The sequence below is a fragment of the Phoenix dactylifera genome, chromosome 13 (genome assembly GCF_051530095.1).
Source record: "Phoenix dactylifera cultivar Ajwa chromosome 13, Ajwa_hap1_PhDact_Kaust_v1.1, whole genome shotgun sequence".
NCBI classification, from domain to species: domain Eukaryota; kingdom Viridiplantae; phylum Streptophyta; class Magnoliopsida; order Arecales; family Arecaceae; genus Phoenix; species Phoenix dactylifera.
Window position 1 is genome coordinate 2,269,065 of NC_143202.1, and position 14,533 is coordinate 2,283,597.

Consider the following 14,533-nt stretch of genomic DNA (forward strand, 5'->3'; position numbering starts at 1 on the left):
GCAATGAGATGGTCCTGTGATATGCAATAAACTGTGAGGAAAAAAGATAGAAATAAAAGAATTGAGGGAGTTAAGATGGAAATTTAGAGAGGGGATCTGAAACCACGCAATGATTGATTGAATGACAAAGGAATGGAGGGGCAAAATCCACCAAGGTGAAGCCAAATATATCAAGGTCTTAAGACATGAAGCGATGATATTTTGAGCTTGACAACATCGAATTGGTGAGGACAGTCAAGAGTTCGATAGATTTAATCACACACAGGAAAAAAAAAGAAACAAAAAGAAGGAAACTGAATGTGGAGAAGAAAAGAATGCAACTCACCAGGGCACAAATACTCATCTGGCAGCTTCTTAAAGGGTGTTCTTTCATTGTATATATAACTGCACACAGTTTAGAAACAGATGACAATTGAGACATCTGAATGCAACAGTGTTCAAAGTAGTAATGGTAAAAGAAAGCCAAGGATAAATGGAGAATTGGATTGGTGGGGAGAAGGGATATGACCTGCAGTCATGGCAGATGTTGGCCTCCTTCGAGGCGGCGCATGAAGAAGCTTGGGGCAGCAGCAGAAGCTTGTCGAGGGGGTGGCAGCAGGTGCTGGACAGAAGAAGAGAAGAAGGCTGATCAAGTTTCAGGTATAATCCTTAGCTGCGACATCTTTGAATTCGGGGATCATACTCAGAATATGACATCTCTCTTAGATGTTTCTCAGTTTCTAGTACTCTTGTTTTATCAATAAAACATGTTGCAACTCCTGAATCCTTTCAAACATAATAATGACCAATCTAAGCGACATTTTACTTGTTAAAATATGTTACTGAATCATGTCATCACTTTTGAAAAGAAAATCCGCCATGTATAATTGTGACTTCCAAACTTTCATCAGCCCTTCTTATTTCGTTGAAAAATTGACATTATTCCTAATAATTATGATTTTTGAATACTTCTACACTTATCTAGCTGCAGTTTGATCCTAAGAACTTTTCCTCTTCTCGTAAAAAAAGAAATTAGAGCAAGTCCGGCATTTTTCATAATGGGCTCGATCGAGCCAGCCCATGGTTCCGGCCGGCAGGGATATTGGTGGCCCAACTCTCTCTCCTCCTTGAGGTCTTGCCGACGGCAGCGGCGAAGGTGGGGTCTCGCCGATGAGCTAGTACACGTCACTGGGGCTTTTCGTGATCTCCATCCCTGGCCTTTGGTGCCTCATCAAATGCTCCACCAAGTCCAAGGCCCCCATTCTCCCGTGTCTCCTCTTCTATTTAAATTGACTAATTCTGCCTCTTTCTTTGATAATATTTAGGTTTTTGATCTAAATTTGAGATTTTTAAATTCTTTTTCCTTTAGCAGTTATTCTGCTTTTGGTCTCAAGTTGAGATTCTTCCTTCTTTTTATTTAATAAGTGTTGAGATTTTTTTTTTTTTGGGTACAAAGACACCTCACACGACACGTGCATGAGTGCAACCAACAAAATTAGAAAAAAAAAGCTGGTAAAAAGAATAAGGAATATCTACTTGGTTCTCCGTAGCCCTCCAAAGTGATACCACAAAGGAAGCCACCCAGTCAGCCATATTATTTGCCTCCCTGTAGACATGAGTGACTCAAAAGGAGCTACATCATCTCGCAAGTCTCCGAATGTCGTGGGGCAATGACTGCCCACCTGTCACACTATGCCGACCTCGAATCCACTCGATCATCGTAGCCGTTTCTCCTTCGAGGTGGATGTAGGCAGCATCCAGAGTGTTCCTCGTATAGGAGATGCCCTCCCACACCTCTCTCAGCTCAACCCCAATGACAGAGGTGTCAAAGATCCACCGGCCCCCAGCCACCACAAGTCTAGAGTAGTGGTCCCTGATAATAAAGCCCACACTCCCACTTTCTCCTCCCTCAACGATACTGCCGTCGAAATTTACCTTAAGATAGCTAGAGGGTAAGGGCTTCTAGGAGACAAAAGCAAACCTGGTTGCCAAAGAAGCTACATGAGGGTCCTAGATGTCCCTAGTCGTCCTATGAGAAAGTGATGTCGCAGTACTGATAACCTTGGCCGCGTGAAACAATGTTCTGTCCATCACAATGTCCCTAGTCGTCCTATGAGAAAGTGACGTCGCAGTACTGATAACCTTGGCCGCGTGAACCCACATGTCCTCGAAGATCCAGGTGTTCCTATCCAGCCATATGTGATAGGTTAGATAGGCACATCTGACCCACCAATCCATGATGTCGGGCCTCCTCGAAATTGCTTTCAAACAAGCCAGAAAGTTCTCCGTTTGGGTCGTTCCTTGCCCGAATCCATGAGCGATCACCGCCCACTGCCAGATCTAGGCTGCCCGCGAGCATCCAATAAGGACATGGCAGATGGACTCCACCTCCAAGCATGCCTCGCAGGTTGGGGAGGCCCTCACCCCTCTACTGGCCAATACTTCTTTAGTTGGTAGGCACCCCTAAGCTATCTTCCAGATGAACATAGCGACATGGGGGTGGATGCACAGCATCCAAATCCAAGTCCCATCTATCTGTTGAGTTGGGGTCCTCATCACTAGATCCCAAAGGTCTCGACAGTTCACCTTCGACTTTCTAGAGCCAATCTAGACCTTCCTGCCCGCTATCTCCTCTACAGGTATCGGCAGAGCCAAGACTCTCAGCCTGCTCCCCGAAGGCCCGCCGAATGAGACCCTCGTCCCACCTTCGCTCCCTTGGAACAAATAGATCACAGACTCTGCACCTTGCCAGACACCTCGGATCAAGCAGTGTGGGCCACCCACATAGTGGCAGCTTAGCCAACCATCTATCCTCTAGGATGTCAATCGCCTGCCTATCCTCGATCTCCCACCTGAACGCAGCGAGAACTGCAGGGCCCCATGTGCAAATCTCTCTCCAAATGAAGGAGTTGTGGCGCCTAGCACTGAAGACAAGCGCCCTGACCGGAGCCCCATACTTGGCTTTCATCAAAGAACCCTAGAGGCTATCTGGTTCAAGGAGAAACCTGGCCGCATATTGATGCAGGAGCATTGAGCCCAATCCCTTCGGGCATGTAAGGATTGGGTCCTCTAGTTTGGTTGTGTTGAGTCATATGGAGTTTGAGTCCATTTGTTGGGGCATGTCAAGTCCCCTTTGAGTCCAAGTGTCCAATGCCCAAGAGTCACATTGAGTCTTTTTGATTGGGCATGTGGACTCAATTAGAGTTGTGTCCCAACGCCATGAAACCATATTGATAGAAGAAGAGAAAGAAAAAAAAAGAAGAGAGATCAGCCCCCATCATCCAAAAAAATTAGCAACCATCCCACCCCCGTCTGTGTCAATTAGTATCAGAGCATCTCTTCCCATCTTCATCCTTCTCGTTCCCACACCCTGTCCGTGTGCGTTATCACATGTCTGGTAGCAAGAACCTCCCACTACTCTAACAAGGAGAGAACACTCAGACCACAACCACTGGTCGGCTGACAGATCACATCCTAGGCCAACAGGTGAACACCTCTCCCTCTCCCGCGCCGACCCTAGCTAAAGCTCCTGAACAAAAGCTCCATGGCTCTCAATGGTGCAAAAGGCACAATGGTGTTGGAAAGAAGATAGACTGGGATCAAGCTGAGAATAGACTGCACCAAGGTGACTTTGCCCAGAACGGACAGAGAACTCGTTTGCTATCCCTCCAACCTGTGCCTCATGCCTTGCTCCATAGTGGAACACTCCCCCCTACGGAGTCGTTGCCTAGTAATCGACACCCTAAGGCACATCAAGATGCCCTCCTGCTCGCCTACACCCAGGATCTCCATAATGGAAGTCTTCATCCTCGGTTTGACCTTCGAACTGAAGTGAATAGTCAACTTGGCCAAGTTGACCCGTTGCTCCGCTGCCGCACAATACTCCACAAGAATCCTCCGGATCGTTTGTGCAGACCGCCTCGTTGCCCAAGCCAACAGCATACAGTCATTGGCAAATAGTTGATGTGAGACCTGAGCAGAGCCTGGTGCTGGGCTATATGCCTCCAAAGCTTGCGCCTCAGTGGCATGTTGGAGTGCTCTAGACAGCACATCCACACATAAGTTCTGATCTATAGATTGTCCAACCGCGCAACTCAGACGGTAGGAAAGGGTTAAAGGAGAAGAGGAGCTATTTGGTTTGTGGAGTTTTACTAAATGGATATACAAAATGAGTTCATGATACTGGTTTTGTTAAAAAAATTAATGCGAAGAATGCACCATTGAATATTTGGAATAGAGCAAATTATCTTTTTGCATAGAATATGATACAGTGCAGCAAGTTGATCAGGAACCTCATCTCAGGTCTCACATTCACATTGGTTAATACTCATGTAGATTGAAAATTGCACATAGTATTTGAGCATCTAAACAGATCCTTGACCCATGCTGGATAGCTCTCAACTAATGCATCTATCAAATTACAAACCACGCACATCACCACATGCATCATAAAACTGTTCAAAAATTCTTCTGAATCACTTCACATTAATCAAGCAAATGGTATCCAGTTTCACTCGACTACCACCATCATTTTGGAGGAAGTAGATGCAAGCCTACAAGCAGGCTCCCAAAGCCAATTTCTGTTAAAACTGCAGACTTCTATGAAACCAACGTAGGATAAACCTAGCATGGAAAAACCATGGATCCTGAGACCAATTAGAGAAAGGCCATTGCATTATTAACCTTTTCTCGACTCTTTTTGACAACATAGTTGCATATACTCTGAAAAAAAGATACAAATAAATTGTCCCACCAAAATTATATGTTTATGTTCTAGTCACTCAGTTGTCGATGATATAGTGAAACAGTCCTACAATTATTAATTATTCAGAAAAATAGTTAGTAGTTTAATGACAGATCAGATTAGCAAAAAAAGAGACACTAGCTAGAATCACAAGGACTAGAACTAAAGTTATTGCATCCTGACTTCTGAAAAAATAATTTATTGCTTTCTACCCAATTCTATTCCTTTTTTAGATTTTTGTTCTCTTTTTGCCATTTCACTTTTCTGCAACTGTAAGTTACAACTTCTCCATTGAGACAGATTTAAGAGCACATTGCGGAGCTAATAAGAGCACATATTTTTAATAGTGTAACTTACAAAACAGACGATGAATTACATCTAAATAGAACCAAAACCAGCTTTATCAAGGTCATTTATTAAAGCCACCAGCCGCAGAGAATGGAAAGGTGTGCGGAAAATCACAAGTTTACAGACTAACAAACTTGAGAGAATCGCCCTTCTCTTTCAGGGTGACTAGCAAACTATCAAAACTCTTCTTAAAGGACTCCACGCCTTCCACCTCAAGTTGTGACCCAACCTCACTCCAGTCAATTCCTAATTTCTCAAGCGCACTGTAAATGCCTTCAGCTTCTGACACATTTGAGTCAATTGTCCTTGAAACAACACCATGATCAATGACGGCTTGCAGAGCCTGGTCTGGCATGGTTGAAACCTGAAATCAGAAGTAAAAATTAAATACAATAGCATAAAACTGGAAATCATTGGGGAAAATTGAATCCAATAATATAAGTAAGAAAGACAGAAATCTGTTAAGCCCCAGATTCTCTTTGGTTGGTAAATAGACCCCAAATACAATATCAATGCACCTGCATGCTAAGATTTTGCCTAATTATATGATAACCAAGAAAAGAAGACCAGTCCAATCAAAACCCTAACAGAAGGCAAATCTGATAATATTTCACTGTATTGGTCAGAAATTATTTGTTTGGCCACCAAATACACAAAGATGAAAGGTATCCTTACAAATCGTTGCTAATTTTTTGAGCAACTTATTTCCAAATCAATGCTTACTCAGATTATTGATCTCCAAAACAGGAAGAATCACTGCTGCAATTTTTAAGTGCACTCATTGAAATGAAACAGGTTTTGCATTACAGATACATACTAGAAACAAAATATCAAGTTTTTATACAATACTATTGTAAGGTATAGGTCTGATGAGAGATGAAGAACAGTTTAAATAGCTTGTTGGGAAATAAGTTGCTATTGCTCACCGTATCAGGTCCAATGAGAGGATCTACATATAGAGTGTCGGGATATGCAGGATTCTTCACGCTAGTTGATGCCCACAGCAATCTCTGCCTTTTGGCACCTTTCTTTGCCAAAGCTTCCCATCGTGGACCAGAAAATTTCTTTTGATAAAGCTTATATGCCAGCACTGCTTGAGCCACTGCTGCCTGCAGGAATTTAAGAGTTAACATACAGCTGGGAGGTGTCCCTACAGATTTCCTAGTTAATAGGGATACAAGCAACAGATTTTACCTTTCCACGGAGATCAAGAGCTTCAGGTGTCCCAATCTTTTCAAGCATCTTATCAACAAGGGTGTCAACACGACTGACAAAGAAGGAAGCCACGCTTGTAAGCCTAGACAGGTCACTGAGCCCCGAAGATTCAAGACCATCCAAGTAAGCATCAATAACTGCTTCATATCTTTGTAGTGAGAAGATCAACTGTTCATCATAGACAACAGATCAGTAATATATATGAATCTGATGATTAGCACGTATTGCTCTGGAAAGACATGCAAGAAGTAAGTCAACGAGTGATTCTAACTGATTACAGGACAATCCATACAGAAGATCCATTTTCGTGCTATTCACGACCACTGACATAAACAGTGAGACTTGCGTCCAATGACAAAAAAAATTGGACTAATGAAACACAAAGCAAGAGACGGTGCTGGCTTGATTACAGAATCATCCTACACTACCAAAGGAATACCTTCCTAGAAAGTTAGCATCATTTGCAGCATGAGAGTTTTATTTCTAATATCAAGGTATAAATTATATGATCTTGGTGGTCTGGAGCAGGAGCAAGATAACAACAGGATAGGTGGATTATTATATATTGTAAATGAGGCTTACAAGCATCATTGCAAGACAATGCCAAATTCGAATAAGTGTTTAATTTGTCCGACGCTTCTTTTTAGGAGATAATGTCAAAAAAAATCGACTGGGAAACATAAATTGAGTTAAAAACAGATTGATAAGGTTCACCCATCTAGCTGGAATCAGCAATAATCAGATCAATAAAGACATGCGACTGCATCAGTTATTGTTTCAAACAACAAAAGTAGGAACTTCAAGATGGGAGATAGTACCAGTAGTAGTGTTACCCTGGTCAAAATTCCCAGTTATAATCAATATCATGGTATCCAGAACATTAATAGTCTAGCCAGTCCATTGTAAATGAGGCTTAGAAGCACCATTGCAAGACAACGCCACATTCGACTAAATTTGTCTAACATTTCCTTTTAGGAGTTAATATCATGATAATTTCGACTAGGAAACAATGAACTGAGTTAAAGCAGATTGAGAAGGTTTACCCATCTAGGCGGGATCAGCAAAAAACAGATCAATCAATAAAGATATGCGACAGAATGAATTACTGTTTCAAACAACAGAAATAGAAGCTTCAAGACAGAAGATGGTACCAGTAGTAGTGTTACCCTGGTGAAAAATCCCAACCATAACCAATATCATGGTATTCCGAAAGTAATAGTCTTGCAGGTCTAATACCAAGACATGACAAGTGGAGGTGATCTTTCTAATAAAAATTAAAAATTAAGAGAATGCTATGAAATGAAGATCAAAATTAAAGAGACGAGCATTTTTTAACACTCAACTATCCATAGTAGACATGCAACAAGTGTCAAATTGTAACTAGATTGCTTAATAAGCATACAAGCTTGTGTATGCAACCGAACTTACTGTAACGTTGACACTTATACCAAGTGAAATAACTTGTTTGATAGAAGGAATGCATTCTGCAGTAGCTGGGATCTTTATGTAGACATTTGGGCTGTCAACTGATCCATGCAACCATTTTGCAGCTTCGACAGTGCCATTTGTGTCATTTGCAAGTCTAGGAGAGACTTCAACTGATACATATCCATCACCACCATCTGTTTGATCATAGATAGGTTCAAAAAGTTTGCATGCATCTTGAATATCCTTGATCACAAGCTCCCAGTAAGCACTTTCTATGTCTTTTCCTTCTGATATGAGCTGCCTATAAAACCCATAAACCATTGTGACTTAATTCCAAAAAGTTCAAAATAAACTGCAGAAAAAATACTATGTAAATCACCAAGATAAATTCAACAAGTTGTATGATCATGATGGCATCTCTGTGCTTGATAAGTTATCTTTTTTCTTGGTTCCCAATGAACATTCCACTAGGAAAAAAATGACTGTTTTAGTTATTTGTTTTGGATGGTAGTTTATCTTAGTACATTTACACTTCTTAACCAGCTACGCTTAAGAGCATACTTAAGCAGACAAGGGAAACTGCTATCAAATATCAACTAGGAGATCACAACTATTTCACTAGATCTTGGGGGTGTTTTACATAAGAAATTGATCATGGTGGATAATTCATTTAGTAATAAAACTCCGTGACAAGAAAACCTGCCTAAGAAAAAAATGAATATATAATAGGCCAACTAAAAAATCAATCACACAGCTACCCCAGAACCAGCAATAAACATTAGGCATGTAATTCTGAGGCTACTGTATGTGGTGTTGACATTTTGAGCAGGTGAGTCCAGTTCTAAGCAAATCCCACATGTTCAAAGCAGATATATCAACAGCTTGTACCTGAATTGTTCATCATAGGCACTGGATGATGATATTGCTTTCTGGAAAATCTGCAAAAAGTGTGACTGTTAAACAAATGCCAATGATACAGGCTCAAAGTAAAAGTAAGGAATCAATGAGTCTGCACGTATTAATGGACACCATATCATACACAAAGGTGTACATTACCTATAATTGAAGATGATTCTCAAGTTTAGAAAAACCGAAAACCTTTGCATACATACATAAAATACATATGAGAGATTACCGTTGGGTTACTGGTTACACCTCGGATACCACTTGCAATCAACGGCAGCAAATCTGTTACGGGGCGACAGAGATTATCATACCATGGAGATTGCCCTTGCTGCTCATATAGATCATGGAGGGTTGTTCTCTTATTTGGGGCACCATTTCCATCTTGTTTGGAGCACCTCACTCTGGATTACATAGTAAATAAGAAATATAGTCAGATTCCACCAAAAGAGAAGAAATTTAGGCATCACACAAGGTAGAAAACTATAGCACCATATGATATATACAGAAGGAGCCAATCAAAATCAAAATATTGTTAGTGATAAAGTTGGTTTTAAAGTAGTGCAAATTCAACTCAAAAAAATTATACCTCAAACCAATTTTCAGGCTTGTAAACCCTCATTAAGCTCAAGATTTCCATTGCAAGAACATAGCCACCATTAGTGAAGCTTGTCAAGTCCAAATTACAATTTAGTAATTTAATTTACCTCAATAGTAACTATTTATTTGTAACACCTCTACGCAATGAAGTGTTTTTCCAGCTTTTCATTTACCATCCTAGCATAAAATATGGGATTTGATCAAAAGTGAAGTGACAGCAATCAGATCCACAGTCAAGGCATAATTCAAAGCCTCCTTTTGCCTGATAACATTAGTACCCACTCCCATTTGTAGTACTGTCAGCCTGGCATTCTATTAACCTAGTATCAAGCTTTGCCTAATGCCACTTTACCTACATTGCCCTGCACCAAATGTCGCTGGCATCAGACTTGTCTTGCAAAGCAAGAAAAGACCATTAGAGTCCCTAACCATCAGTATCAGAAACCCCTCAAACCATCATGCCCATAGATGCTCTAAATCAACCGTAAAAAATAAAGTCTCTCAGTGAGCTTACTTTCTTTTTGAGAGGAAATAAATATTTCACGAACTTGTCACCAGTGATGCTATTATGAAGTCGAAAAGATCCAATTTATCACCTACGGTTAGAGAAGATCATTGAATAAATTGAACTAAATGATAATCTTTTGATATATTGAGATCGCAAGGCATATTTAAATTCTAATAAATTGTAATGACCAAAACTTACACTATAAGTGGCTATTTGTTAATAGTTAGTCGTTTTTGGATATTTTCATTTCTTAGAATCAACGGGGTTCCATTGAACTTTCATTCTCTGCAGTCGCACTAGCCTAAATTAGATCAATGCCTTTAATATACAAGAACCATTAAAAAAGGCTTGACCTGCACTCCTCAGATAGTTCCGGACCATAGTCAAATTCAATATATGATCCTGTTAAGTTGTGAACCCTTTACAAAACTAGAAAGCTGAAAAATCTCCATCAAACAACTCATCACGGTCCCAATCCAACTAGATGGAAAACTCACAAGAGCACAGCAGGGTTTATATAGGATTCTTAAGTGTAAAGTTAGATATATGAACCAATAAAGCACCAACAGACTAATCCAACTCAAGCCAAGTTATCCAACACTTTGATCAAAGCTGCAACTTTTCTAGAGCATCAACCTCCGTTCGCGATCATCACCTTGAGAGAAATTAAAAGCCAACACTACACAAAGATTCACAATACCAAAGCGCACCAAAACTTGCTTATCAATATGCACAAACCAGTACTCATAACCCTCGAAGTGGTTCATATCTCGAAAAGTCGTAACCTTTGGAATAGTTTCAATCCGTAAAAAACAAAACTTGAGATAGCGAAAGATCGAAGGACGAAGATCATACACTCATAAAGCCAACCGCAAAATCCTCCATCCACAGATGATTCCAGACGGAAAGTGAAACAAGAAGAAAAGATCAAGAAGAAGTAAAAGAGAGAAGGGTGGGGGAACTCACATCAAAGAGATCCTCTCCACGCGATCTCTTCGAATCGAGAGCCGCGGAGGCGAGATTCCCCTCCGAATCGGAAATCCGGAGTGGAAGTTGACGGAGAGCTTGGGATCGGATCGGAGAGTCGGGGAGGAGCGCGACGCGCCGGAGGCGGTGAAGCTAGGGTTGGCGAGCTTCGAGATCGAAGCCATAGCGAGAGTCGAATGGGAAATGAATTTGGGGAATTCTAGAGCGAGGTTTCGCCTGGTTTTATTCACACATAAACCGGAGTGCGGCGGAAGGTGTTGACTGTTGTGGCGTTAAGATGGGAAAAAAATATAGGATTGGTTAGGGGGCATGCATCAAAGTAGGTGGTACGACGCTGCTCTTTTTCACATATTTTAGAAATAATTATTAGTGGATGGCCCCAATCATTTCATATCCTTACAAAGCTGAACAAAATATGAACGTTGCTTCGCCACAAAAAAAAAAAAGAAAAAAGGGCCCACCAGCTTAGAGATGATCAGATGATAGTGATCCAACTAATAAATTAGCACTAGTTTATGTATAATTTTATTTTACTATAAAAAGTTATATTCTATATTTGGTGTAATAGCTTAATGGTTTACCGGTTCAATAATATGCCACCGCATGCCACCCCAGCCGATTACAGCACCTGTGGTCCCTATCCGCCCCTTCTGACGGCGATCGACCACTCTCACATCAAATCGTCCATGGATAGAGCCAGACCGGTGTTGGATCGCGTTTTAATTAAATTCTGATCCCATTTAATTAAAACCTATGTTTAGCAAGTATTTCTTAAATTTCGTAAATTCTGATAATCTTAAGGATATTAAGGTAATTCTATGTTTGGTTCCTGGAGAGGGTTATAAATAGCCTGTTAGACCCATTTTCTAAAACACGTATTGGGAGCTCTCTCTCCAGAAGATCTCTCGCTAATCTGAGCAAATCTCGGTTGATCGTGGCTGCAAATCAAATTGCACGCATCTCAGAGTTCAATTCAAGATGGATTTAGCGAGTCAAGGTATGATTTATAATTCATAAAGGTTAATCATTTCATCAATCAGGTCCTTAGGTATTGTCTCTCCAACTTTCTCCTCCCTTTTTCCTTACTGAAGAGCTGGTTCAAAATCAGCCTTTGGATCTTTAGCAATCAAGATCCATGGCTCTTCAAGAAGCACCAAGAGCGTAAGAACCCCTACAGGCATGTATTTAATCCCACATCGGTTATTTGTCGAAGAGATTACTAAGCTATGTGTTGACTGCGGAGGTGGGGCTGATGGCCTGGGCGCGATTATAGAGGAGGGCATTGATGGCGTCATTGTAGGTGGTATTCAATGGACGAATCTGTTGGTCAGAAAAAAGGGGAGGGAGAGGCAATGAGTTTCAACTGCTAGATAATATTTTTTTCTCTCTTATCAAAATATCCATATGGCAATATATTATTAGCTTAGTGTACCAATGAGCTGATATATTGGGTGTAGAATATAATTTCCTTTTTAGTAGGAAATGGATAAAGGTGGCAGGGAATTGATGGTGTCATTGTAGATTTGTAGGTGGTACTTAATGGACGAATCCGTTAACCGGGAAGAAAGGGAGGGAGAGGCAATGGGTTCCAATCGCGTGATAATATTTTTTTCTCTCTTATCAAAATATTCATATGGCAATATATTATTAGCTCGGTGTACCAATGAGCTGATACATTAGGTGTAGAATATAATTTCTTTTTTAGTAGGGAATGGAGAAAGATGTCGATTGATTGTTATTAATGACTAAAGTTTTCTCCGTATCTAATTTGAAGACCCATATCTAACCCACTATCTTGTTGGATCCATTTTTCAAAGCTAAATCTTAAATTTTGAATCAGTTTCGGATGAAGTTGGCAGGTCAGCGGTCTCTATTTCTTTTGCCAAAAAAATTAGTTTTGGATGAAGCTAATAGGGTTATCAGTCCTCATTGGTACCTCTATTTACTTATGTTGTCATTTGAAAGATACCTCATGTACCAAGATTTTAATAGTAATAATACATAAGATATCAAATTGATATAGGAATCTTTCATCATACAATGTAAATCATGAACACAAATTGAGATGAAATTTATTCATTATTCTATCAAAAAAGCTCAAGTGATCATTTAAAAAATGGACAATGCTTTTTCGATCCGATCCATGAAGATCTTTCGACAAACTTATATCATTCCAAATCTCGCGAGCTAGTCTTACCTCAAATTGATTGTGTTAAAATCATGTAGTTTTACTCCTCAGGTTAATTTAAGATTCAACTGAGAATACTATTGTGGGGATAATGTCAAATGTTAACTACCGTTATATCATTCATTCACCATGTATAATACAATATTTTTGATCCATATTATGCTAAGAATAAAGTAGTGGCTAAGACCTTAGACCTACCTAGCAACTGTTGCCATGTTGGTGACTCGAATAATGGTTGGCTACATTCCTAAACTTTTGGATCATCATAAGAAACTTTAACTTGCTAATTTTTCTGTTCCCTTTTAAGATTTTTAAGTTCCATAACTGGGAAAGAAATAAATAGATGGTAGACTATGGTAGCATGGTGCTGTTGGACTGATTCTAGGAAGACATATAAGTCTACCTTGACTAATTCATAGAGAATTTCAGTACTACCTCTGAGTTTTTTTTTTCAAAAAAAAAAAATCCATAAATTTAAGTAAATGTTGATCAAACAAAATGTTCCCTCCGTATATATTAAACTTGTTGCATATGAAATAAATGTGACCCATTATCAAATGTAACCTATTGGTAATTAACCTATATAATATAAAAAACTTGGATTACGTTATATTTTAGTCTCAAAAGTAAACAAGTCGTGCTAAATGAAAAAAGTTTTATTGAGTCAATTGCGTGGCATTTCCTATCACCTCAAGACGTGGTGAGAACACCCCAAATTTTATGATTTAAAGGTCATGTTAAGTGGGGCCATTTAACTTCTAATTTATATATCTTGATATGATCCAGAAATTTAACATAGCCTAGGAAGGGTGAAGACTCGACACATCAAGTTACCATCACTAGATGTCTTTATTTAGTTAATTTGATCAACAGAAGAATACTCAAACTTGTATCAAAAAGAAAAGGAGGTTTCTTTACAGGTCCGAAAGGTTCACACATTTTTCTCACTAATATAAGTATCGAACGATTCCGCTGGATCCAATTCGATGAGTTTTTTAATCTGTTGCTGTTTTGCATATTGACAAAGACGATCTACATCAATAATTCGAAGATTCATTGCAACATCTTTATCTCATTAATTTGATTACAAAATGAAAAAAAAGGTGACTTCCCAAGCAGGTCAGAAGGGTCCATACAATATCACTCATCAAATAATAATAATATTTATAATTTATTCAAGCAGTTAACAAGCAAAATAATCAAATAACTCATACACACAAGAAGCAACCTAATTTTTTAACATAAAAAATATTTCGATGTAAAGAAAAAAATCATAAGATCTAGACAAAAACTTTCACTATTTAGAATAATAAAATTATAATAGGCAGATTTCTTCACTAAGAACATTCATTAAGACGGATTTTAACAATAAATAACAAAATAAATAATATATCTCACCAAATATTGATGCCTGAAATAATTAATAGAGAAGTCTTTTCAAAAATCCAAACCGTTCAATTTGTAGTTTTCAATGCTGGAAACAACATACTAAAATTTTAGCCAAATCTAAATAAAATCAACTACCTAATTATCCAATAAAGTAATTATTTTTTATCCATCCGTTTTTCGTACAGCCCTAGGTTTTTTTTTTCCATTGCCTCACCGAAGCCGACGGCTTGAAACTGCCTTCTTT

The 14,533-nt window shown here is 39.3% G+C and overlaps 1 protein-coding gene across 1 annotated transcript; it reads right to left on the bottom strand.

Moving 5' to 3' along the window:
- Positions 1–5,036: 5,036 nt before the first annotated feature.
- On the bottom strand, positions 5,037–11,097 carry LOC103696573 (uncharacterized). The gene is made up of 7 exons (XM_008778244.6): positions 10,692–11,097; positions 8,850–9,021; positions 8,603–8,652; positions 7,715–8,015; positions 6,266–6,454; positions 5,998–6,180; positions 5,037–5,435 (listed from the first exon to the last, which is right to left on the bottom strand). Exons 1-7 carry the CDS (start codon positions 10,874–10,876, stop codon positions 5,190–5,192), a joined length of 1,326 nt encoding a protein of 441 aa, XP_008776466.3. The 5' UTR covers positions 10,877–11,097; the 3' UTR covers positions 5,037–5,189.
- Between the last annotated feature and the right edge of the window lie 3,436 nt (positions 11,098–14,533).